Source organism: Salmo trutta, chromosome 32, assembly GCF_901001165.1.
Source record: "Salmo trutta chromosome 32, fSalTru1.1, whole genome shotgun sequence".
In the NCBI taxonomy this organism is placed as follows: Eukaryota; Metazoa; Chordata; class Actinopteri; order Salmoniformes; family Salmonidae; genus Salmo; species Salmo trutta.
Window position 1 is genome coordinate 19,264,605 of NC_042988.1, and position 27,430 is coordinate 19,292,034.

Here is a 27,430-nt window from a genome sequence, read left to right on the forward strand (position 1 = left end):
AAATGCCTGACTGACCTCTCTTAACCTTATGCAAATGTTTGCTAGAGTGGTCTCCATGCTTGCGCTCCCGCAGTGCTGGAGCTGTACTGTAGTCTATGCTTTGTGTTGGGCTGCTTCGGGTTTGTGTCATAAATATGGACGGAATGGATACAGTGAGTGGGCTGGCCATGCAAGCAACAGGGACTAGGTGAGATGCTTTGATCCTGATTAGAAAATGAAATCATGTGTTTTGTTTTACGCGCTTCAGTTATTTTTACAGGATCTGATGGAGCGTCTTGTTCATGTAAGAGAGACTGCAGAGAAGCCTTCAGGCATGGGGGAAATGATGCATGTTATTGTGAACACACCAGATGGGGTCCCGAGGCAGAGTACACTGAGGTTTAGGGTGTTAATGAGATGGAAATGTAGGTAGCACAGGGCTCATTTTAATGGATGACGCTGCAAGATTACGCAGGTTGGAGCAGGCTGGCATCCCAAATGACAGGTATTAAACCTGCATGCAGAAAATATCCCATTTGTCAAATTTGGCTGGGGACACAAGCTCATTATAATGACAAGAAGTGCACCTCCTACAGAGCTGATAATGAATCACTGTCTCATGTGTACACTATCAAAGGAGCACTCCCATAATGACTCCACTCTGCCTTGGTGATAGACCATGCACTCAGCCAAGCAGACACTATTAGTGGATTAGATGGTTTCCCTCTCCTGAATTATCAAGTAATAATCAATGGGTTTTCAATGGTGTAAATATAAAAAAAATTATAGGTACGCTTTTACATATTTAGGCCTTTTCCAGGCATGTGACAATAACGTTTACAATAGAGCGCATACCATGGAAGGGTCCCTAACATGTCTACTGTGTGGCATATGGCCCATATCTGGTATCTGGTCATAGGCTGCAACTTGTTATCTTAACTTAACCGACCCCATGAAAACTGAAGAGATAACCAAGAACAGCCGACCTCAAGTTAACGTTTCACTTTCTTTTTTTGTCGCTAACCTATCCTGGCAGCAAGACATATTCTAAAACTGTTTTTAGAAAGTAAAACGCTAAGACTATTGCGGTAGTTAACGGTCTCGAGCATTCTTCTTCCCTGGTACCTTCCCTGAACTAAAGGCGCGCCGAAGTGTTCATTATGGAGTGGGCTACTCTAGCGTCCTATTACGTCTCACTGAACTTGGTGGTCGCTCCCACAAACGAATTCGTGTTTTCTTACTAACTTCCCAGCAGTTTTCATACCAAACAGTACACATCGTAGAAGTGGAAAATACAGTCAAATTTGATTGAAGAGTTCATAACTTTTTCAATCTGAGTCCTGTCCTTGAACCATATCTTTCTGTGCGCTTGTTCTACTTTCCAACTGCGAGTGAAAGTTACGCAAGGTAAGGCTATTTACCTATTTGTTCAAATGTTTTACACCTCATTTCAGTTGTATGTAAACTATTGTAGTTCATCATCTCTTTTAAAAGTCCACTCTGCGGGTCAACTTCGTATTATCATATCCCATGAAGTTGTACCATGTGGATCCCATTTTGCAATATTATTCAACATTGAGGTTGTACCACAGATCTTTAAAAAAATATATTTTTGGTTTTGCAACATTGCTTATTATAATGTTGTAACTGGGCTGGTTCAATATAATGACACATTATTATGAATATCATGTGAAACTAATCTCTTCAGCTTTCATTGTATTCCTGTTCAAAGTGTAAAAACCAAGTACCTGGCATCATTTCACAATAGACTGCCTGATGTTAAATAATAAATGGTCCTCTTTGGGCATTCCTGAATTGAAGAACTTTGGCAAAGCTAAAGACACAAATCCCTGCCTTTAGTATAGGAGAGATGACTATGTCTTGGTTCACGTTAATATAAGGTGTGCATTTAAAATAGATGCTTTTGTGACCCACTCAATACTGATAAACATCCTGTCAGTCATAGAGGACTGACACATCTCTAAGAGTGAGCGCTTCATTAACTAACCTACTCCATGGCAACAAAGATCCCCTAAAATGGCTTCAATGCTTAAGAAGACAAATTGCTTAGGGATTTTCAGCCAGGGCACAATAATCAAATGTAGTCTAATTGGAATGAAGTGCTACTATATTCCAGCCACACCGCACCATCCCAACACCACCACTCCAGCTCTTGGCCTCTATGCTGCAGTACAGAGACAGTCCCTCATTACTCTGTGACGTCTTCTGCAACAGAGCTTAAACACATATCAGCATCAGGCTGAGGATCTTCATAGGAGATAACTAGTCTAGAATTGACACAGGCTCCACCTACCAAATATAAAGCTTGTTGTCAGGCAAAATATCCCCATTACCATAATGATAGTCATGTGAATAATGATATTCATGTGAATATGAATATCAAAGCAATGTGTTGTAATGAATGAGTAAATGGTAACGATCATAAAGAACATTAGCAGTGATTAGGGCACTAATGTTCATATTGATTTCACATCATCAGAGTGGTAGTGTTGGTGCTAGGGTGGACGGCGTCTGAAGCCATCGCTCTGCTCTCTGAAAGAGAGGGGAAATATGCAGCGTGTAGAGTGTCTGCCAGTGTTATGAGCATCCAGATTGGGCCTGAGGCGGGTGAGACTCACTTAAAGACACCCACATGCTCCAGCAAAGTGCTTCATTAGGTAGAACACAGAGGGAGGAACACTGGGGGAGGGGGAGGAGGGAGATGAAGGGATGGTTCTCGTGGCTCCATCTGGTCAGAATCTTGAACTACATTACGCTCCTATGGTGTCAAGCCTTTACAGCCGGTTCGCAGCCTGACTTCTTGTCGATGTGTAAAATCTCAAGCACTAAGGTCAAAACAGCCATCTAAAATTCCCTTGAAGAGATTGTGAGAAACCATATGATAGTGCCAAAAGGTTGTGCCCCCTTAAACATTCAGAGTATTGGTTGTTTGGTTGGAACTAATCTTCTGTGGACAGACTACATAAACGTAACCAAATTCCGTGAGATTTTAGCTCTGGGTTAACCGAGATTAGGTTGGAACTAGGGCATTGCACCTGTCCAGAGCCAACGATTTTCAGCGGTGGGGTGCGCTGCGCTTGTAAAGGCAGGTGAATTTTGCTCTCTTGAATATTTGATGTTTCACATCACGTCAGGTAAGAGACTTATTTCAGAAGCTCTTGGTACATGGCTAACTTATTGTCAATCATCTCAAAGAGAAGCAGCGCTGTTTCCTGAAAATATGGCTGTGGTTCATGTTCTTCTGAGCCATTACAGTTAAATGTCAGAGCTTCAGTCACAGGAAGGAAAATGGATTCCAGAGACAGGAACATTAACCATGCAGTTTGATACTGAATATCTGCTGCTCTGTAACCTCAGACAGTTCTGGTCTTGAACAGATGTTCTGAGATATGGAGGAATTAGCTTACTGTGCAAAATACTTTTGTACTGTAGTTTTTATGATTGTTACTGCCGATCGAATGGATGTGGAAATGTACAGTACTGTTCCTTAGATGAGGCAAAACTAAAATCCTGCCCGTGGATTTGGAAATCGAGTGTCAACTCAATTAACACATTTGAGTGCTGCTCTCCGTGATATCTCCTTGGTGATATCAGCAGCACAGTCTCTCACACAATTAGATTGATGGAGAGCTTTGAGCTGTTTGCATTCAGCCATGCCTGCTCTTCTCCCCACACAATCTCCATCCCGTCATCAGCTTAATGTAGCCCATGGATACACAAGCTGACAGCTTGAGAAAACCCTGAGGATTCTGGGTTCCGGGAGGAGACAATGGGCTGTCACTCCAGAGTCGTGAATCAGACTTATGCCTTGATGGAAAGACACCATTAGACACAAAACCTCGACGGATTTGCCTGATGAAGCTGGGCCTACAAATGTGATTACAGACAAAGGATTATGGCCGCTGCGGCTAACACCGCCTTGCCTTCCCTTCTCTATTATTTATGGGGTTGCTCTGTCCTGTTCCACAGCCCCCATTACTTTCACGTGACCCACTTTTGGATGGATGCCACTGCCGGGGAAATGGCTGGTAAGGGACCATAAATCAACATTTATTGGAACATTTACCATCCAACTCTGACATGACGTGGGCCGTCCTATGTTTGGTGGTGTTCTGTTGAAAGGAACCTCCGCCTAAATGACACAGCTGAGCGTTATGGATTGGACAACGTGTTGTTACAATGACTCTGTAACATCTAAGGACCTCGACTGCCACAAAATTCAAGATGCAATACTTCAGATTTTGAATATGTATTTATACTGTACACAAATTCATTCAAAGTACGCCCAAGGGATATGAGGACAGATGTGTAGGATTTGGATTGACATTTGGAGGCTCATCAGACAATGGCTGGTCATTCTGCCTCAATCTAATCTATTTTTAGTTTTTTTTAACCTTTATTTAACTAGGCAAGTCAAATTAGAGCAAATTGTTATTTACAATGGCAGCCTAACAAGAGGCAAAAGGCCTCCTGCGGGGACGGGGGCTGGGATATCATTTTTTAGGACAACACACACGTCATGACAAGAGAGACAACACTACATAAAGAGAGACCTAAGACAACAACAGCATAGTAGCACAGCATGGTAGCACAGCATGGTAGCAACACAACAACAACAAGGTAGCAACATGGCAGCAGCACAACATGGTAGCAGCACAAACATGGTACAAACATTGTTAGGCACAGACAACAGCACAAAGGGCAAAAAGGTAGAGACAACAATACATCACGCGAAGCATCCACAAGTGTCAGTAACAGTGTCCATGATCAAGTCTTTGAGTGTAGAGTGGGAGATAACATGGAACTAATTACCCTTCAATAAGACTATAGTTGGGCCCCTTTCCCTCTAGTGCTGCCTCATAAATAACTTACGGCTCCTATTCCAACAATGCAGAGCTAAAATATAAGCCTGGCAAGTGAGGCTAAGTGCTTGATGAATGCTCTTTCCCGTTATGGAGCCATGTACTCATTAGACTTGCACTGTACATTGACAAGGCCAATTGTTTTTGTTAAAGTGCTTAAATTGTAACCTCTACCAAGAGACATTGAGCTATTTCAGGAAGCTGCATTAGAATGCTCTGGAAACACCTAAAATTGGTTTGAAATGCTTTTTCTCCATTGCTGTTTTTATGCTGAATTTGAATCAGTGAAAGTACTTGTCAAGTGAGGTGTAGAAGAAAAATATATGAATTGTGCATTGAATATCCTTTTCCAAAGAGTAAATTGAGTGTAAAGTACTTGTGACAGGCTGAACACACTATTTTCCAAAGGGTTTACACATTTGAATTGACAATCTGTTTTTCATAATCCAAGCTGTGTCAAGGAACCGCGGTTGACATCCTCACATGACAAAGCCACGCATACCAACAACATGACCTCATCTCTAATCTGACTGGAAAAGACATCACCATTAATATATATTCCTCATATTCCGCCCAAATGATGTAATCGTCCCTCCCTAACGATGTAATGGTGTTAAGGCAGAGGAGAGAGAGGCTGCAGGGTCGTTGGCTAAAAACAACGTAGCTAGGGAACAACAACAGCTTATGTCTTCTGTTTGTTTCTCCAACTGGATCAGGGAGCTGTGGAGGAGCACACGGTGTGATGAACTGGACGCCATGATTTATCAGATGTGCGTGAGCCTTATCCTATACAGAATAAACAAGGATTAAGTGGAATATGATGTGCATAGATAGAATGAGATACGATTTACCGACTGTTGGGGAGGACAGAATGAGGACATATTAGTGTTGCGTAATGTATTTGTATATGTGGTCCTTATATGTGTATAGTTCTGCATTTGAGTTCTAGACTATGTGCATGACAGCAGGCCTTGTCCTTATGTGGTTGTGTGCATGGTTGAGCGCATTTGTGCTATGTACAGGATGTCTGCGTTCGGGTCAGGTTCACATGTGTAAATGATTGCATGTATTTGTTTACATGTAGTGTTTAGGCTGGTCTATGTTCAGTTCATACACTATATGTACAAAAGTATGTGGACACCCCTTCAAATTAGTGCATTCAGCTATTTCAGCCACACCCGTTGCTGACAGGTGTATACAATTGAGCACATAGCCGTGCAGTTTCCATAGACAAACATTGGCAGTACTGGAGAGCACAGTGACTTTCATTGTGGCACCGTCATGGGATGCCACTTTTCCAACAAGTCAGTTCGTCAAATTTCTTCCCTGCTAGAGTTGCCCTGGTCAACTGTAAGTGCTGTTATTGTGAAGTGGAAATGTCTAGGAGCAACAACGGCTCAGCCGCAAAGTGGTAGGCCACACAAGCTCACAGAATGGGACTGCTGAAGCATGTAGCACGTAAAAATAATCTCTCTTATGTTGCAACACTCACTACCGAGTTCAAAACTGCCTCTGGAAGCAACGTCAGCACAAGAACTGTTCATCGAGAGCTTCATGAAATGGGTTTCCATGGCCGAGCAGCCGCACACAAGCCTAAGATCACCATGTGCAATGCCAAGCATCGGCTGGAGTGGTGTAAAGCTCACCACCGTTGGACTCTGGAGCAGTGGAAACGCGTCCTCTGGAGTGATGAATCCCGCTTCACCATCTGGCTGTCTGACGGACGAATCTGGGTTTGGTGGATGCCAGGAGAACACTACCTGCCCGAATGCTTATTGCCAACTGTAAAGTTTGGTGGAGGATGAATAATGGTCTGGGGGTGTTTTTCATGGTTCGAGCTAGGCCCTTTAGTTCCAGTGAAGGGAGATCTTAACTCTACAGCATACAATGATATTATAGACAGTTTTGTGCTTCCAACTTTGTGGCAACAGTTTGGGGAAGGCCCTTTCCTGTTTCAGCATGACAACGTCCCCATGCACAAAAGCAGGTCCATACTGAAATGTTTTGTCGAGATCTGTGTGGAAGAACTTGCCTGGCCTGCACAGAACCCTGACCTCAACTCCATCGAACACCTTTGAGAGTAATTGGAATGCAGACTGCAAGTCACACCTAATCGTCCAACATCAGTGCCCGACCTCACTAATGCTCTTGTGGCTGAATGGAAGCAAGTCCCCGCAGAAATGTTCCAACATATAGTGGAAAGCCTTCCCAGAAGAGTGGAGGCTGGTATAGCAGCAAAGTGGGGACCAACTCCATATTAATGCCCATAATTTTGGAATAAGATGTTCGACGAGCAGCCTGTTTCTATGAAGGAGGTGGAAATCCTACAGAGGGTACAACAGCAAGACATCATGTGACTTTACTAGACTAGGAGAATACAGGAGATTACATTGTGTACACTCTGCTCTCTGCTGCCTTCTTACTGTCTCTGTGTGTACAGTAAATGTGATCTCACTGCCTGGAATGTGTGAAGACGAGACGTGAGCAGGCTTTTCAATGACCTTCGTCGTGAAAGGGTCAGAGATCAGTGCTGCTGTCAGCTGAATGAAAGAACCAGTCAGAACAGTGAACTATTAACTAGTGTTCAAGTACATAGGGGATCTGAGTGTCTATGGGACTGAATATCAGCTTGTCTGCAAAAAGGCTCATATTTAGGAGTGTGTGTGGGGGGTAAATATCCTTGGAAAGGGCCTCCCGAGTGGTGCAGCAGTCTAAGGCACTGCTAGAGTGCTAGAGGCATCACTACAGACCCGGGTTCGATCCCGGGCTGTATCACAACCGGCCGTGATCAGGAGTCCCATAAGGCGGTGCACAATTGGCCCAGCATCGTCTGTGTTAGGGGGTGGTTTGGCCGGGGTGCTTTACATGGCTCATTGCGCTGTAGCGACTTCATGTGGCGGGCCGGGCGCCTGCAGGCTGACCTCGGTCGTCAGTTGAATGGTGTTTTCTCCGACACATTGGTGCGGCTGGCTCCCGGGTTAAGTGGGCGGGTGTTAAGGAGTGCGGTTTGGCGGTTCATGTTTCGGAGGACGCATGACTCGACCATTGCCTCCCGAGCCCTGTTGGGGAGTTGCAGCAATGAGTCTGTTTTTATGACGTTCGTTAACATTAATGGAATAGTCTACGAATGTCATAAAAACTGTCTTATTTAATTCTTACAACATTAAGAGAATGTCCTGTGCAACCTAACTTAAACATTGTATGAATTTCATCACAACCATGCATATTTTGTGTTTTGGGAACCTATCTCTTGTAATGCACCCACACTGTTCCCAAAATCTAATTATATTTTCTGGGAACCTTTAAAGAAATCAGAAAGGCTGTTCTGTCAACATTCTTGCAACATCAAAGGAATGTTTTGTGCACCCGGATACAAACATTATCTGAATGTCAACACAAATGGACAGTTTTTGTGTTTTAGGAACCTATCTCTTGTCATATCCCCACAATGTTCCCACAACCTAAAGAAATGTTTTATGAACTTTTAAAGAAACAAAATAATTGTTCTGGGAGTGTTATTGCAACATCAGGCACATTTTTTTTTTGCAACCTAATAGAAACATTTAAATAATCATCACAAGTGGACAGTTTTTGTGTTTTGGGAACCCTTATAATGTCCACACAATATCATGAAACATTCTGGGAACAGATTAAATGTGTACTAGGAACATCAGGCAAGTGTTTTATACAAACATTCTATAATCATCACAACGAGACAGTTTTTGTGTTAAGAGAACATTTGCCACAACCTAACAAATGTACTGGGAACCTTTACAGAACCAATTTTGGTTTGCTCCACAGAAACCTAAACCTGGCCTCCTGCAGGGCACAGGTACTGACAGCTACACCTCGAACTTCCTCAACAAGCACACTTTGGCCTTACATTCTTTTCTTTTTTTGACATTTTAGTCATTTAGCAGATGCTCTTATACAGAGCGACTTACTGTAGAGAGTGCATACATTTTCTTGCTGGTGCCCCGTGGGAATCAAACCAAACCCACAACTCTGGCGTTGCCATGCTCTACCAACTGAGCAACATAGGACCCCAGCCTCAGCTCAAAAGTGTGACCTAGCTGTCATTTTAAGCAGCAGTAAATGAAAGGTCAGTAGTTATATTGCTCATTACTTATATTGCTAGAGTGTTTATTACTGTATGAGGATTAGGCCTTTCAAATTTGATGTTGCCGGCCAGACAGTAATTGCTGTAATGCCGTAATGTTGATTGGTTATTGTGGGTAGTTTCATTCTGATCATGGACTAGAACAGCTGAATCGCTGAAAGTAAGGTAAGGTTCACCAGCTTTAACTCATTGTGCTATGGCTTTTCTCTCCATAGTGATGACAACTCTGCTGTTAATGGAACTGTATAACATGATGATAATGGTCAACAGTGTAAAGGATGAGGTGTATTTATTTTTCTTTAATTATGCAAGTAATTTAAGAACAAATTCGTATTTTCAATGACGGCCTAGGAACAGCGGGTTAACTGCCTTGTTCAGGGGCAGAACGACAGATTTGTACCTTGTCAGCTCAGGGATTTGAACTTGCAACCTTTCAGTTACTCGTCCAACACTCTAACCACTAGGCTACCCTGCCGCCCAAATGTAGGGGTAGAGGTAGAGAGAAGTCTATGTGAGCAGAGCAGGTTCAGTGTAGGTTCAGAGCAGGTTCATCTCAAAGTTGACCAGGCATGCTTATAGGCCACATTCTCCAGGCCAGAGCCATAGTTATTAAGTACTAGGCAGCCCAGAAAAGCACGTTTCCACCTCCCTGAATGCATATTTTGTAGACCGCCAAACTTGCAGGGCACAGGTTAACCAATTCTTTTAAAAGCCCAGCTTTTTAACTATTTATGAGATGAGAACTTTTCCTGAGTCAACACTGTGTATTCTCGGCCCTCATTGTGCAGAATATTCCATTCACACAATGTGCTGCTGCAGAGACTACAGTAACACTTCATGCAATCTAGAGCACATTGTTTCTGCCTGCTTGTTTATGCAGCCAAGTGTGCATGTGTCCATGTGTATCCATGTGTATGGATACAGTGGAGGATGGGGGTGGGGTGCAAGCATTGGCTGCATCTGATCATTTTGTAACCTGGACTGTTCCCATTAACTATTGCTAGGTTCAGTCACCTCATGGTATTGCTTTGATTTGGCATGGTAGGTACGCCAGGGAAGAGGATGCAGCCTGACATACTGTACATACACAGCAGTTGGGACAGCGTTTCCTAAACTAGGGGTCGCCTGGTTTGAAAATGAGGTCGGGAGAGAAACTTGGTTCATAGAACTGGGGTTATGCCAGTACCCTGAAACATGTATGTCTCTTCTGAAACATGTACTGTATGTGTCTTCTGTTTCCTTCTACCATGCCCGCAAGCCACGCTGGACTCATTAAAACAGAGTAGACAAGACCAGGCCCTGATCTTCTGAACTTCCCAATACCTTTCTGATGCATTTCATTTACTTCAAACCATACTTCCTTCAGATTGAAATACTGTCAAAAGTACCGGCAGACGGATTTGTAATAAACTGTCATAGCCCCAATAATAAAAAAATATACAATGGCTGTTGATTGCATTACTTTTTTTACATGGTGGGGTCACAAAACATTTTTTATATAAATATGGGTTCACGGGACAAAAAGGTTTGGGAACACCTGAGTTTGGATCGCGTAGTAACTGAATACTTGAACAGTTTATGCTCAACACTTAACCACACTGTCACGTCTCATGGTCCCACCCTATTTTATCCAATGACAATAGGACAGGCGTTTATACTGAACAAAAATAAACACAACATGCAACAATTTCAAAGATTTTATCGACTTACAGTTCATATAAGGAAATTAGTCAATTTAAATAAATTAATTTGGCCCTAATCTATGAATTTCACATGACTGGGAATATAGATATGCATCTGTTGGTCACAAGTACCTTTAAAAAAATTGGGTTGTGGATCAGAAAAAGTCAGTATCATTTGCCTCATGCAGCGTGACACTTTGCATCTCCTTTGCATAGATTTGATCAGGCTGTTGATTGCGGCCTGTGGAATGTTGTCCCACAACTCTTAAATAGCTGTTTGAAGTTACTAGATATTGACAGGAACTGGAACACGTTGTCGTACACGTGGATCCAGAGCATCCCAAACATACTCAATGGGTGACATGTCTCGTATGCAGGCCATGAAAGAACTGGGAAATGTTCAGCTTCCAGGAATTGTGTACAGATCCTTGTGACATGTGGCTGTGTATTATCATGGTGAAACATGAGGTGATGGCGGAGGATTAATGGCATGACAATGGGCCCCAGGATCTTGTCACGGTATCTCTGTTCATTGAAATTGCCATCGATAAAATGCAATTGTGTTTGTTGTCAGTAGCTTATGCCAGCCCATACCATAACCCCACCGCCACAATGGGCCACTCTGTTCACAAACCGCTCGCTCACACAACGCCATACACATGGTCTGCGGTTGTGAGGCCAGTTGGACATACTGCCAAATTCTCTGAAATGGCTTTGGAATCGGCTTATGGTAGAGAAATTAACATTCAATTATCTGGCAACTGCTCTGGTGGACATTTCTGCAGTCAGCATGCCAATTGCACGCTCCCTCAAAACTTGAGACATCTGTGGAAGGTTCACCTGTGTAATGATCAAGCTGTTTAATCAGCCTTTTGATATGCCACACCTGTCATGTGGATGGATTATCTTGGCAAAGGATATAAACAAATTTGTGCACAAAACTTGAGAGAAATAAGCTTTTTGTGCATATGGAAAATATTTTATTTCAACTCATGAAACATGGGACCAACACTTGCAAGTTGCGTTTATATTTTTGTTCAGTATAAACGGCACACATTTAAACGGCACACAGTTCAGTACTCTTTCTAGGAAAACTGTTAAGAAGTGAGAGAGCATTTACATCCAAGTGTGTTTGCCAGGGAAAGTTGGTGAAGTGTGTGTGTTAGTGAGTGTGGGTGTGTGTGCACGTGATAGGCGGAGCTCCTGTGTGAGCTCTTGTGAAGTTAAATGGATTGTATTTCTGCATCTTACTTCCTGTTGGGAAGCAGCATACTGTTTCTCCTTATTCTAATTAGAGACGTTGACAGAGAGGCTCAGACGAACAAACAGAGCACACAGGAGCCATCTGTGCCCCCAAGCACAGCTCTGATGGTGATTGAACCCAATGATGAAGTAACCCACAATGACAATGCAAATGCTTGATAGGCAACAAACACATGTCCTGCAATCTGGGCCTCAACATGGCAGGAGCTTCCTTGTGTTTGTGTGTGTGTGTGTGTGTGTGTGTGTGTGTGTGTGTGTGTGTGTGTGTGTGTGTGTGTGTGTGTGTGTGTGTGTGTGTGTGTGTGTGTGTGTGTGTGTGTGTGTGTGTGTGTGTGTGTGTGTGTGTGTGTGTGTGTGTGTGTGGCCCATATGGAAGTCCCTGACAGAGAGACCATTAATGTGAGTCAGTCTCCCCTGCTAAGCTGTGTGCTTTCAGCTGAGTAAAGCCTACCAGTCCTGGAAGTCCTGGCTCCTAGCAGCCCATCCTGTGCCAGGCTGAGGAGGTTTGGGGCTCTCCTGTCTTGACTCAGCCTAGTACAGTACGACAGTCTACAGTATGTCTGGACAACAGTGATTCCGATGGAACTTGCTGTATTCTCTAGTTGACTTCATTGTACTGGAATGTTAGCTGCACCTCTGTTCCTGGAAATGGTGGTGTTGGTTACAGAGTTCAGGACATCCCATAGTTACTGGTGTATGAATATTGTTGCTGGGTGAACACCTCTGCTAAGGCCCAATTATCTCCCTGATCCCTGCCTTACATTCCATTTAGAGATGTTTTGGATGTGAATAAAACTACAGTTGTGACCTTGCAGGAGAGATGTGTGGCTTCATGATAACCTCCAGAATCTCACTGGGAGCTTATACTGTTGTCACATCTCCAGAGTTCTCACCGTCACATCAGTCACAGAGCTGTGAGCTTCCTCCTCCAGACCTGCTTTTGCTTTTGGGGAAGAATGTTCTGTGAGTTATTCTTCTGTGGCATTCAAATCAAATATTTCTGATTCCACTCATATTCTGTCACTTTTACGGCTCCCTATACTTTCAGCACTCAATCTACCAAACACACGCATGTTCACAGGTTCACACAAACAAACAAATGCATACAGACATGCAGACATGCACACCCACAACGACTTAAAGTACTTGCACTTTATTAACAACCAAAAGTATAAACAATTTAATCCATGCTTTCAGCAACAGGAAGTAGAGGAGGACTTGGAAAACAACACAGAAAGTAACTTTAAAAACCAAGTCGATTCCGGAGGACAGATAGAATGCCTTCCTAGTGCTGAATTATACATTAGGGAGCAGAGCAGCGTAACTTTTGTACATGACTGGTTTCTGGGACAGAGAATCGCTTTCTCTCTGGACTGGCTGACTCTCACCCCCATGTAGAATATGGCTAAGTGGCAGGGTCTGAGTTTGTTTCACTCTGTGGACTGGATGTGCCATGAAGACCATAGTGGCCAGACCAGATTGGCCATTTCTTGTATTTACAATAACGATTGCGATTACGATGCATTTAGTGCCAGGAGTTATTTCCAGATCATGAGACCTGGCCAGAAAAAATCTGGGCCCTAGTTATAGTCACAACTAAGGCCAAGTCTTTCCTGGTCAGATCACACAGCCAGGGAAAAACTCCTGGCACTCAACTTAATGTATACCAGAAATCCTGGAGAACATTTGACCTCCATCCCTGGGCTGGTCTGGTCTCCCCCACAGTGAGTCCATGGGGAGCTCCAGGGAGAGATCCATTCCAGAACCCATCCACATAGTTAGGATTCCAGGGTGAGGTTATCCTGATCCTCCACACAGTGAGAAACTGGGTTCCCTATGGAGGAGCAACATTTACATGTTGCCTTTTCCCCTACGTTTCCACCCACCATTCCAAACATATGGGCAGTGCTCTTCTTGAGTATTGTTCATACAGCATAGTGATTACAGTAATAGTGAATGTGTAAAGCCTTTCTTTCTTGTACACAACTATTTCTGTATGTATCAGTAATGTATACTGTACTGTATGGTGTCAGGCTACAGAATGTGCCTCCTGCTGTGCTACTGGTGTAAATATCTCCCAGTGTCTCTCCCCCCTCCAGTCTCACAGTCACATTCAGTGAGCCGTGCCTTAAGTGGAAAAGACAGAGGAGATTTCCAACCCCCTTGGAGAAGATAAGGTGCTGGCTGTCAGACGTCTTGCAGTTGTTTGTGGCTGAGAAACACAGGTCAGATCTAGCTCTCTCCCACACACACATCACCCACCCATCTACACCCCCACCTATCTGTACATACTATCTGTGTCCCCCTGTGAGATACTCAATGTGACACACACAACACACTCACTCCGTCCCTGGATCTCACCCACAGCTGGAGAGAAATCAGTTCAGCCTGAGTGGGCACTCCATGTTCCGTAAGAGCACTTCGCTCTCTGCTGACGGATGGATGAGAGAGAGAGAGAGAGAGAGAGAGAGAGAGAGAGAGAGAGAGAGAGGACAGGTGAGGGACACCCACACGCCAGCCTCTGTGTCTGTGCTTCCATTCCATTTTGGTCCCGCTCCAAGACTCCCCTCAGTGGAAAAGGGTTGCAGGGACTCTGGCTTAAGTGCTCGATTTGTAGCTGTCGGAAGTACATTATGTTTTACCCTCAGTCCAGGTCAGGTCACAGAGGACCCAGGTGTCTCTCTTTCCTCTATCTCTCTCTTTAAGGTCAGGGTCTCTCAAGGGGCTGAGTTACAGTACAGTGTACAGGGACATTTGATGCATGGAAAGTTTCTGTCCCTTTGGCCCTAGTCATTTCTCCTGGGAAGTTACATTTAAGTTAAGCAGAAACCCTGGGAAGCTCCCTGGAATGTCCGGTCCCCTGACGTCCTCCCAGGAAATCTCTCTCTCTCTCTAAGGAGTGTGGGCTCATATGATAAGCAGCACACATCACATTTGCTGATTCCCAGGAGAATACCATGCGACAAATGGTGTCTAGAAACAGGAGCTCGACTGCCAAAGCAACACCCCCCCCCCCAAACCCCCAAATCATAACTCATCTCAGTCACCTCCAGACTGTACAAACAAAGTGGTATTCTCTCTCCAGGGTAGCAGCAGCAGCCAGTCATACACAGACAGACACAGAAGGACTGGGGTGTCCTAGTGAGTGGGGGGGCTCTGGGCTGACTGGTGGTTGGCAATGTGTAAGGCGTCCATCATCTAGACAAGGAGAGTCCCGCGGGTTGGCAGCGCCCTTGTGCCTCTTCTAATGTACCTCTGCCTGTGGCACTCCATCACCGTGACAATGCCCACTAATGACCCCCGTGTTGGGCGTGAGACGTCACAGCCCCTCCCTCTCCATCACAGCCCTGCCGTCAATACAACACCCCCTCTAGAGCCGCCTGTCACCCTCACTACAATGCCCACCTGGGACTAACAATAGCCCTGTGTGGCTGACTATGGCTATATCACACTGTAGCTGTGCAGCCCTCAGACACCATACAACCATCCTAACTCTCTAACCACTTATGCTGTATAGTATCAATCTGACTTGGACAGAACGGTACTTAAAATATAGTCACCCATGCCTCGAGTACCATTCTCCATAGTAGGCTAGTTATACTAATCATGTATATCATGTGAATAGAATATTTATTCATTTACAGATATAAGGTAAATATCTGAGGTTGAATTATAACCTGTATAATTATAATACTGTATAATTATAATATCTTCGGCTCTCATGAAAAGGCTGTCATTGGCTATAAATCATAATAGATCTCTTATTGCTTAACACATCTGCAACTTCAATCAATCAGCCATCTCCCAGAGTGAGCTTTGATGTGTGTGTGTGTGTGTGTGTGTGTGTGTGTGTGTGTGTGTGTGTGTGTGTGTGTAGCCCTTCTGACAGTTGTTGGAGTTTGACACAATGGGCATCTTCCAGCTCTTCTTATGTAAGTGTGTTTAAATAGATGACAGGATGAGATACTGTAGTACACTCTGTAGTAGTACGCTGTAGTGTAGTACACTGTAGTACACTCTGTAGTAATACTCTGTAGTAATACTCTGTAGTGTAGTACACTCTGTAAAACTCTGTAGTGTAGTACATTTTAATACGCTGTAGTGTAGTACACTCTGTGGTACGTACTGTAGTACACTATAGTACACTCTGTAGTAATACACTGTAGTGTAGTACACTCTGTAGTAATACTCTGTAGTGTAGTACACTCTGTAGTGTAGTACACTCTAGTACACTCTGTACTGTAGTACACTCTGTAGTACACTATGTACACTGTAGTACATTCTGTGGTACACTCTGTAGTACACTGTACTGTAGTACACTCTGTAGTACACTCTGTACTGTAGTACATGCTGTACTGTAGTACACTGTAGTACACTCTAGTGTAGTACACTCTAGTGTTGTACACTCTGTACTGTAGTATACTCTGTACTGGAGTACACTCTGTCGTACACTATGTACTGTAGCACACTGTAGTACACTCTGTACTGTAGTACACTATAGTACACTCTGTAGTACACTCTGTAGTACATTCTGTCATGTAGTATACTCTGTAGTACACTCTGTACTGTAGTACACTGTGTAGTACACTCTGTACTGTTGTACACTCTGTAGTACACTCTGGACTAGTGTCATTGTCATGTCAGTGATCAAAGCTGTGACAGGTTGGTTTATAGCGTTTTATTTACAGTTAATGATAACATAGGACTGGAGTGAAAACAGAGGGGGAAAGACAGTGTGAACCTAATATATCTCCTGAGACCAGCTCTGCCCTGCCACTCTTACTGTAAGCCAAACTGATCCATAGTCCTCTCCACAGCCTCTGTTTTACTCCCTCTCCTCATACACTTTATCTCTGTGTGTGAGGTTGCTGCTCCAGGAATCCATCATTCCTTTAATTTCAGTCAGACTTATTACTGTTGGGAGCTCAGCAACTCAGCATCAAATGCTGCTATGTGCTCTCCCTTCTCCCAGTTCCTCTCTGCTCTCTCATTTAGGGTTTAAATAATTATATAAGAATTATGTAGTAATCATCTCTAGTGCAGATATTGCTAACAGGCAGTTTTCCAGTCACCTCTGTGGAAAGTGTATAATAATATGAGCATGTAGTTGGTGGTTTGAAGGATGACAGGACAACACCCAAAGGACCCAGTACATGACAGAATACAGTAGTGTAGCAGTCTCTCCATGATAAGCCTCTGCACTGCTTTGATATATGACTGATCTAGGATCTGGCATCACATCATCACACTCTCTCATCCACTGTCCCACAGCGAGGGGAATTGAAAATCAGTTATGCGCTTTCGCTAAATATGTGTGGAATAACTTTTAATAATTGAGTTTCATTTAAATGATGAACAGTTTTCTGGACTGCTACTGTAGGAGTAAAGTAACTATAACTCTCCTCTGTGTTCTTGTGTTGTAGACCCAACATGGACGAGGCAGAGAAGTACCAGCAGAGAGTGCATGCTATAGCGGTGAGTCTCAGGGTTTTAGTTCCACGTTATGAATTTATTTGAACTTGTGCATTGATAAAGACGCACAACAACGGTCAGGGCAGTGAGACGTTTACTCTGCATCAAAGCAGTGATCTGTAAATAGTTACCGTTTTTAACCTCACATTCTGCAGAAGTCAACACAGTTAAAGGCATTCTAACATTAGGCACACAACCCACACAGAGCACATTGACATGTACTATACATTATGCTTATATGATGGATATTTCCCCCAGCCATGTACATCCACATCACATACCTGCTCTCCCCCAGGTCTTTCAATGTTTGAATAATTCAATTGGGTTGCATGGCGTTTGCTTCAGGGCCACTACTGACCTCATCAGCAGGGTTAAACACTACAGGGACCTTGAGCATTAAGAGACAGTAGAAATACACACACACACACACACACACAATGCTCATACCTTCCCTCCATGCTTTATCCTGTCTTTCTTTGATGCAGTTGGGTCTAGCCAACTCCCACATGTTATACCCCAACACAGTTCTTATTGAATTAGGTTAGACCAAAATCATTAATTAAATTCTGATCTAAATTAGCCCTTCTGTTTAGTGTAATCTAATCTAATTGCAGTTGCTTTTGAAAGGAGGGATTCTGGGGAAACTATGAGAAGTCCAAAGGGATAGCAGTGGTGGTTTCCTGTCTCAGGCCTGGATTGGTGCTAATGTATGGGAGTGAACCGCTCCTCCTAACAGAACATGAATGTGCAGTATGTGTAACGGTCGTTGTATGTAGTAGACCAAGGCGCAGCGGGTTGAGTGCTCATATTAAACTTTTATTGAACACTTAAATAACAAAACAAGAAAACGAACGACAGCTTGACAGTCTTGCAGGCTAAACACAGCAGTGCAAAAACAACTTCCCACAAAACCCATTACAAAAAACACCCCTCTATATAGGACCTTCAATCAGAGGCAACGAAGAACAGCTGCCTCCAATTGAAGGTCAAACCAATAACCCTAAACATAGAACTAGAAAGACCAGAACATAGAAATATACTAACATAGGACATAACCAAAAACCCCGGAACACTCTAAACAAACACCCCTCTACATAAACACATAGCCCAACAAACCCTGAAACACTCTAAACAAACACCCCCTGCCACGTCCTGACCAAACTATAATAACAAATAACCCTATTACTGGTCAAGACGTGACAGTATGTGTGATATGTGTGTTACTGTCAGACTAGCTGATGAAGATGGAGTGCTGGCATGTCCACGTGCTCCTAGCCTTGCCTCTGCTTCATCTCCGTTTCTCTGCACTTTGATCTTAAAGAACCAGCTGTTCCACCGGTCAACAGCATATATGTCTATGGGGCTTGTCACTGTAATCTACTGTCACAGCTTTTCAGTTATACTGTAGTAAGATGTACAGTACTGCAGTTGTGCTGTTATCTTCTCCTTCACTAGCATCATTCAAATGACAACTATGACTATCTCAGTAGAGCTTGAAAGCAGTGTGAGCTGTGGGACTCTGTCTCTCTGGTGACACGTCTAAGATGCTTAATAACAGGAAGTGCTCCTCATTAGGTTCAGAAACATAAGTATATCTCTACCTCCCTTCAACCCTAAATCTCTCTCTTTTTGTTGGTCTTTCTCTCTTCTTCTCCCATCACCAGGACAAGCGACGTAAGCAGCAGGTCGACGAGAAAGCAAGGAGGGAGATGGAGGAGGAGTGGCTGACGCAGGCCCAGCGCAAGGTCTGTCTGGATCTGTCTGTCTGTCCTTCCCTGTTGTCCTGTTGCAGGGAGCCACATGTCTGGCAGCTGGTTCGCATGCCCAGGGTGGAGCCCTCCTGTGTGATGATAAACTCAATTAGCTCCATAACACCAGACAACATCCCCAACACCATGAGGTGTCCTGAGGCATTCTCTATTCCTCTGTATAACAGTCTTTTTCTCCCTCCTTCCTGTTCGCCTATCTTCTGCTCATCATCTTACCATGATCTCTGTAACCATGACCTCTGCTACCATGACCTCTGCTACCATGATCTCTGTAACAGAGAGAAATCACATGAAAGAGAGGAACTGAAATGATGAGGTGGTTGTAGAGAAAGAGGGAGGGAGTGAGTCAGAGTGAGAGAGAGAGCTGTGCATTGTGTTGATCTTTGTCAGTAACTCTCTCCTCCACTGGGACCACCAGCACTGATCCCCGTTGGACCCCATTAACTCCTTCACGTCAGATCAGTGGTGGAGTGGCTAGAACCTCTCCATCAACACATATGACTCAGGCAGCCGCCCACACAAACAGTCTACTCTACGTTACTGGGTTTGCCTGAGGATGTGTGCTGTGCTGGCGGCACCAGCCTTACACATGGCAGAGGAATGAGAGTTGTCTGAAGCCACAGGGCTTCCTTCTTCTTCCTCAGTGTGAAGTGTGAGAACAGTCTCTTGTTCCCAGTCAGCCCAGCAGTTAGATCATCTCTGTATGCACAGCTCACTTCCCCTCCTGTCTTACATTTAATTTCTGACTCTGAGCACAGTAAGAGACTGGTCCACATGGAGCGGTCACATACGTTCCATCCAAAAGGTTGTCTTGGCAAATAGTTGTGAACGAGGCCCACTTAGTGTCACCACCACTCCAATATAATGTTGTGTCATTGTCACCACTGTCTGTCTGTTGTTGTGGCTTAGCTTGCTATCACACTCCCCACATTGTCGTATGACTAATTGATGAGGCTTGGAGCCAGGTAGGACTATGTTCACCCCTCAGCTTGGTGTTGTCATACCTGAGTTAGAATGAAAGGAGGATCCCTCCTTTACTGTACCTCTGGGCTCTGGAAGGTTTCTGCTTCAAAGGTTGAAAGGGAACTAACTGAGTCGCAGCCAATGCAGGTTGGTCCATTTACAAACACTCTCAAAATAAACATGGTCAGGTTTATTATTGTCAGTCTCAATCAGACCCCTTGTGATCAAGCCTACACCCGGGTTCGAGGACGTGTGGCTCTCTGAGCCCTCCCTGTGAGGGATCCGGAGTTGGGGGCAGTTTCTCCCTCTCAGACAAACAACACCAGGCTCTTGGCCTCACTCATCCTGCTGGAGATCCAAAATGGCAGCCAGAGCTCTGTGCCTAGGGGCTGTTTGTTTTGGTTACTGCATACTGGATAACCGTTTCAGTATTCATAGAGACAGAAGGCTTTTGTTTTTGTTAGCTTCTTTTGCTATGGGGAATTTGAGAGAATAGGCTTGTTTTGAAAGGATGAGCTGGCAGGTGGGGGAGCTGCATCCTGAGAGAGAGATGGCTCAGAGCATAGGCCGTTTCATGCATATGCTAACTGCACAGGACATAGCAGACCCTAGTCATAGTCACCAACCCTTTTTCTCTCTCTCTCCATCCCTCTCTCTCTCTCTCCAAATCTCTCCTCACAGCGGAAGTCCTTGAGGGACCAGTGGCTGAGCGAGAACCCTCAGCCTGTCCCTGGGCGCAGCGCTGAGAACTACACAGAGTGAAACACCCACGGCACACACACACAATCTATCACTCCCCATGCCTGTTGGCTGAGGGAGATGATATGCTCAGATGTTTATATGTCACTTACATAAAGCACTTGATACTGACCCTGAACTGTAGTCATGCCTCTGTATGTATGTATTGTATTTGTGAATGGCTTTGTATGTTAATGTGTTGGTTTCATGTGTCATGGGGTGTTACGGTCATCATTGTGTGAATGTGTGTTTATTAGGTTGCCAACTGAAGAGGATATAGTGGAGGTCATTGAATCCACAAGCTACACAGTCACCAATGCCCAGAGCAACAGACAGGCAAGTGGAGAAAGCAGAGACATTCTGAGAACCTGAGTTTCAATATGATTTTTAAAAACTCAATCAACTAAAATACCTCTGTGCCATATTAAATATCTTATCAGATTTTCCCCATGTCACGGCTGTCGTAGTGATGAGACCAAGGCGCAGCGGGTTGCGTGCTCAACATATTATTTATTAAAGACGTGAACACGAAAAAACAGAAACACGACAGTGAAAACAAGCACTTTAAATATGACTCCCAATCAGGAACAACGATGAACAGCTGTTCCTGATCGAGAGCCACACAGACCAAAGAAATATACAAACTAGAAACCTAGAACACAAAACCCAGAACATACACCAAAACCCCGGAACACATAAATACAACACCCCTCTACATACACATAACCCCCCGAACCACATAAAACAAATACCCTCTGCCACGTCCTGACCAAACTACAATAACAAATACTCCCTCTACTGGTCAGGACGTGACACCCCATTATATACTGAACAAAAATATAAACGCAACATGGAAAGTGAGCATTTCTCCATTGCCAAGATAATCCATCCACCTGACAGGTGTGGCATATCAAAAAGCTGATTAAACAACATGATCATTACACAGGTGCACCCTGTGCTGAAAAGGCCACTAAATTGTGCAATTTTGTCACACAACACAATGCCACAGATGTCTCAAGTTTTGAGAAAGCATGCAATTAGCATGCTGACTGCAGGAATGTCCACCAGAGCTGTTGCCGCCTTCAACATCGTTTTAGAGAATTTGGCAGTACATCCAACAGGCCTCACAGCCGCAGACCACACGTAACCAAGCCAGTCCAGGACCTCCACATCCGGCTTCTTCACCTGCGGGATCATCTGAGGAGGGGGAGTGGGGGTGCTGAGGAGTATTTATGTCTGTAATAAAGCCCTTTTGTGAGGAAAACTCATTCTGATTGGCAGGGCCTGGCTCCCAAGTGGGTGTGCCTATGCCCTCCCAGGCCCATGCATGGCTGCGCCCCTGCCCAGTCATGTGAAATCCATAGATTAGGGCCTAATTAATTTATTTCAATTGACAGATTTCCTTCTATGAACTGTAACTCAGTAAAAACGTTGAAATTGTTGCATGCTTCATTTATATTTATGTTCGGTATACTTTTTTACCCCAATGGGCTGTTTTACTCAATAGTCTCAATGTTTTTACATTAATAACAGCTGATTCAGTTTGTAACTGTGTAATATAAATAGCTTCGATATTTCACAACTACAGCAGTTCAAGACCTTTTTCCTCACTAAGCCTTTGATTCTACAGATTGATGTTCAGCATAAACCACTCTTCTCTATAGTAAAGTATCCCTTTGGTCATGCAGTTATGACCTTTTCAACAAATTGGTTTTTGCCTCCCTTTGGAAATCAAACCACAGTAAATTGCAAGTGCCGATCCCCTGTTTTAAAGTAGGAGTGTATGTATGCTACCCTATGGAAAACTGGCTCTGACATTTAGTGACATTATAGCCCTACACGTTGGGGGAGCCCTAAAGGGTGTCTGGCTATTAACTGACAGGACTTTGACCCCATACCAACTGTGAACTCTACAGGGGAACATACACAGAGTGTACAAAACATTAGGAACACCTTCCTAATATTGAGTTGCACCCCCTTTCCCCCTCAGAACAGCCTCAATTCGTCGGGGCATGGACTACAAGGTGTTGAAAGCATTCCACCAGTAGCGGTGTGTGGGTAAAAATCACTGGGGAAGCCAAGCCAGAAAAAGGTGATAATTGCATTGTTTGCTCTATAACCTGTTAGTTCATATGCCTTGCCACTGTGATATATAGGCCTAAGGCCGAGACAATAAGAAGACACAGTGGCAGAAAAATGCCATATGCCTTGCAGATACAGTGGCAGAAAAATTAAACCACACCTTTGTATCATCACAAAACCTGAGAGCAACATCTGTCGGTGAAGTCCACAAAGCATATTGAATGTAACAAACAGTTACATGACCTATAGCATGGTCAAGCAAGTTGATGCTTCCGACATTTTCAGACTACTAAACAACTGTTGATTTAGAACCACGTAGAGTTACCGCAAGTCGCAAAGAAAACAGGAGCTGCCTCCACTACTCCTGTCACGTCTGTCGTAAGGAGAAGCGGACCAAAGTGCAGCGTGTGTGTTGTTCCACATTTTATTTACACTGTGAAACTATGCAATACATAAATAAACTGAATGACAAAAACAACAAACCGTGACGCAGCGGTGAAACATACACTGACTCAAAGATAATCTCCCACAAACCCAGGTGGGACAAACACCAACTTAAATATGACCTCCAATTAGAGACAACGATGACCAGCTGCCTCTAATTGGAGATCACCCCAAACAAAGCCCAACATAGAAATACAAAACTAGAACAACCCAACATAGAAATACAAAACTAGAACATAACAACGTAGAAAAAACTAAACTAGAAAACCCCCCTGTCACGCCCTGACCTACTCTACCATAGAAAATAACAGCTTATTATGGTTAGGACTTGACAATTCCAGCACCATTTCAACTTCAACATTTCAACATCATCAAATCACCTATTCTTAGTCTAATACAGTGACAACTAAAAGATACCAAAAACTATTTAGTCCAATCAACATACGCCAAACATGATGCGGCTGTCCATGGTACTGATGTGTGTGTGTTTGTGCGCAAAAGTGGAAAAAACATGTTGACTCACCCTACCTGTAGAGAAACAGCAATGTCATCCTGCTCTCTTTCCTGTTGACGAAACAGTCTAGGACTCTGTCATACAGTACACACTGTATTTTTTTGTTGCCCTAGGCTACCTGGCTAAAATGCTTGCTCGCTAGCCTAACTTCCTTTCATGCTAGTTAACATTAGCCTTCTACATATTGAACTTCCATCCTCTCAGTTCAGGGACACAATGTAAGAATTTATGGTTGGATCAGAATTGCCGTTATAATCATTGTCCAGTACGGAGAATTAAGGCAAACCACAAGTCCAAATCCTTATCTCCATCCATGGCTAATTTAGGAAAGGTAACATCAATAAGGGAGCATAACTTTTACCTGGATTCACCTAGTCAGTCTGTGTCATGGAAAAAGCAGGTGGGTTTGGCACACTCAGTGTATATAATATACTGGCCATTACTTGAACTTTTACATTCAGGCTCATGTATAGTCCATATTTAGCTCACACTAACACTTGGTAAGGAAGTGTTCTATTAATCTCTAACACTCATGGTGTGACGAAGCTGAGTCCAGCGCCACACTGCTCTAATGGTTACTGTGACATATTTATGGCAGTGCGCAGGGCCTGGGAGAGATCAGGGAAGAAGAGGAAAGTGTTTGGAGGAGACAGTGACTGTAGGACCGTTAGGACCAGGGGTTCCACTTAAAATGGTCTCCTCTGTTTCCCCATAGGCTGACATTGAAGAGGGTGGGATACAAGGTAAGCTTCACCTGCACGGTCCTTTAGCCCTAGGCCTAGATATCTCGTTCATTCTCACTTTCTCTTAGACCATCCTGCATGTGACTGTTCTTTCATCTCTTTCTGACTGACACTAATGTAATCAGGGTGACAGAATGAAGCCACAGCTGTGATTGTTTTATAATTGCAGCACATTAGCATTTGTATATGGAAAGTACAATGGCTTTGTATTAGCTCACTGTATCTTCATCTTTTAGACATCATCAGAGCTGCTGGGGGTCAGCTCTCTGGGCCAGTAATGGAGAGGGTTATCCATGAGAATGGACTGGAAGGTCGATCAGGTACTGTTTGGGGAGGATTCCACCACAGAAATGTGATAGTGCTCATCATCATCCACACCATTGATTTGGGACGGCCCCAGCCACAGTGAAAATCTATACATACCTTCGCAATGAGGGAAACCATATTTCTCTCCATATTTTTCTCTATATCTGTTCCTGTGGCTGGGTTTTGCCTCCAGGGTACGGCTTAACGATGTGGCTGGCTGGGTTGAAGGGCTGGAGCAGAATGCAGGCGATAGTTATATTTAGCCCACTTTGTTTCTCTTGGTACATTTCTTATGCATGCTGGGGGCTATGGAGAGTGGAAAGGGTACTGGGTTGTGCACTGTGAGCCTGCACATTGACCTTGTGTTGTTTACTCATGTTGTGTAGGCTGACATTAGCAAAGGGCTCTGGGTTCTGACATATGCCACAAAAATGTGCCTCCTCGCCCTTCACCTACTGGTAATGTAGGCCTTGCTTTAGGGGAAAGGCTATATTGATAGTATTTGAGTGGTGGTATGGGTAGAATATAACATTAATATTTTATGTTTCTGTAGCCCAGGTAATCCATGCTCTGACCATCATTCCAAATATAGTGACTTGACTGTTATATTGCCCTGGATAATTTCTCCCTCTGTGTTGCAGTGCTGGGGATGGTTACAGTGCAGGTGGAGAGGGATTCAAAGACAGGGGTCACCAAGATCAGGTCTGTGGTGCCCGTGTCTGGAGCACCCAGGGCCTTGGGGGAGACGGTGTTCAATGACAGCAGGAAGAGCGTCCACCACGTCGGCGGGGCAGAGGGACAGCCTTCTGCTGAGGAGCTGGGACAGCTCCTTAGTGTCATCAACGATGTTGGGATGCAAGTGCTGCTGGATGAGATCCCAGTTGTACCACAACAGAAGGCAGAGGAGAAGATAGAGGTTGGTGGTGGGATGGAAGAGGAGGTGGACAATGTGGAGGACCCTGCCACACCTACAACCCTGGGCTACACTGAGTAAGAGGTTGAGGTTGTGGAGCATGAGGATGATGAGATGGACAAGGAGATAGAAATAGGAGTGGTGGAAATTGTGGAGGGCCCTATCCGACTGACCGACCTGGGCTACGCTGAGGAAAAGGTTGAGGATCTGGGCTGTGAGGATGATGAGATGGACAAGGAGACAGGAGTAGGTCAGGTAGACCTTGTGGAGGGCACTCTCACACTGACCTTCCTGGGCTACACTGAGGTAAAGTCAGAGAGCGAGGGTCTGGGCCATGAGGATGATAGAGAGTTGGTGGAGGTGGAGCGGGTGATCATTTCTGACGCGGGTGAGGAGGAGATTGTTCTTCAGTCTCCGGTTCTTGGGTCTGAGACTGAACCCTTCCTGGGCTACACTGAGCAAAAGGTTGAGGCTGTGGGGCATGAGGATGATGAGGAGGACGTGAGTGGATTGGTTGTCTTTGTGGAGGGCCCTGTCCCACCTGTCATCCTGGGCTACACTCAGGAAGAGGTTGAGGATCTGGGACATGAGGATGATCCCCCCAGACCAACCCCACGCTACAGAGCCGAGGAAACAGGAAAGAGGGCATCCAAACACAATACCAAGCGCTGCTCTATCATGTGATTCTGCACATGATAGAGCATCACCCCCCCATTCCTCTAAGCTATGCCCCTCATGATGAATGGTCTGTATACTTGGCCTAAATCTACAACATTGTCTAAATTGCACAGGATGTGCTCCAGAGAAGCGTGCCTTTGCTCCTCATCTAAAATGTCACTGGTGTCCTCTGAGACTACCGTCCCACATGGCTTGTGTCATGGAGTGTTTACTGTTATCCTCTTCTCTTCAAACACCTCTGTGAACAGACTCCAGTGTGACTGTTACAAAGCCCTTCTGCCTCCTGCTGGACACAGTTGAGTAATGCCACTAGGTTTTACTGCCAGAATCCCAGCAGCACTCATCTCACGCTCCTCTGCCTTTGGGATTGGTTGTATTAGCCAAAAAAAGTACTCAGCACTATGTCCTCTAGGAATGAAGAATATGAAGAATAAATGAAGAATACAACAACCACTGATCTGTTTCTTTTTGGAAATAGATTTTAAAATATTAATCTCAGATGTGCCTTAATCTCTGATGTGCCTATTTCAATTTCAACGGCAACTAACCCTTTTGTTCTCTACTTTTAGAGTGTCCTCATCAGTAATACAAATGTTATGGTTATGAATATGATACTGTATTCCGTCAGTGACCAAAACAGTCTGTTAAAGAAGGGTTGGTTGCCATTAAATTTATTCAGTGTGATTTGTATGTGTAAGTGTGTTTGATAGTTGAATTTTGATTTAGCCATGTCTGTTAATGAAGGTGGATAAAAAACTGGAATGTGTGTGTGATTATCAAAACAAAATATATTTCATATTCTTAAGATTTTTGTTTGTCTCGTTCTTTCCTTTTGATCAGCAGGACCAACATTCCTGTCAGGACGCTCATGTATATGACTC

The 27,430-nt window shown here is 44.1% G+C and overlaps 1 protein-coding gene across 7 annotated transcripts; it reads left to right on the top strand.

Annotated features, from left to right (window-relative positions):
- The first annotated feature begins 949 nt into the window (after positions 1–949).
- Positions 950–27,351, top strand: LOC115170559 (paralemmin-1). 7 transcript variants are annotated; one of them, XM_029726815.1, is made up of 11 exons: positions 950–1,386; positions 14,027–14,152; positions 14,295–14,423; positions 15,805–15,859; positions 17,351–17,402; positions 19,064–19,144; positions 20,813–20,889; positions 21,127–21,205; positions 24,625–24,652; positions 24,889–24,972; positions 25,600–27,351. In XM_029726815.1, the coding sequence occupies exons 5-11, from the start codon at positions 17,358–17,360 to the stop codon at positions 25,950–25,952; spliced, it is 747 nt and encodes a 248-aa protein (XP_029582675.1). In that variant the 5' UTR covers positions 950–1,386; positions 14,027–14,152; positions 14,295–14,423; positions 15,805–15,859; positions 17,351–17,357; the 3' UTR covers positions 25,953–27,351. The 7 variants fall into 7 exon arrangements, with proteins under 7 accessions (XP_029582675.1, XP_029582677.1, XP_029582676.1 ...); XM_029726817.1 differs by having other exon boundaries at positions 14,295–14,337; XM_029726816.1 differs by lacking the exon at positions 14,295–14,423.
- The last annotated feature ends 79 nt before the right edge of the window (positions 27,352–27,430 follow it).

Coding starts and splice junctions, on each gene's coding strand:
- LOC115170559 (XM_029726812.1), top strand. CDS start 12,748: ATGTGTGGCTTCATGATAACCTCCAGAATCTCACTGGGAGCTTATACT. Junction 12,891..14,026: donor CTTTTGGGGAAGAATGTTCT/GTGAGTTATTCT, acceptor TCCCCCCTCCAG/TCTCACAGTCACATTCAGTG. Junction 20,890..21,126: donor AGCGCTGAGAACTACACAGA/GTGAAACACCCA, acceptor TGTGTTTATTAG/GTTGCCAACTGAAGAGGATA.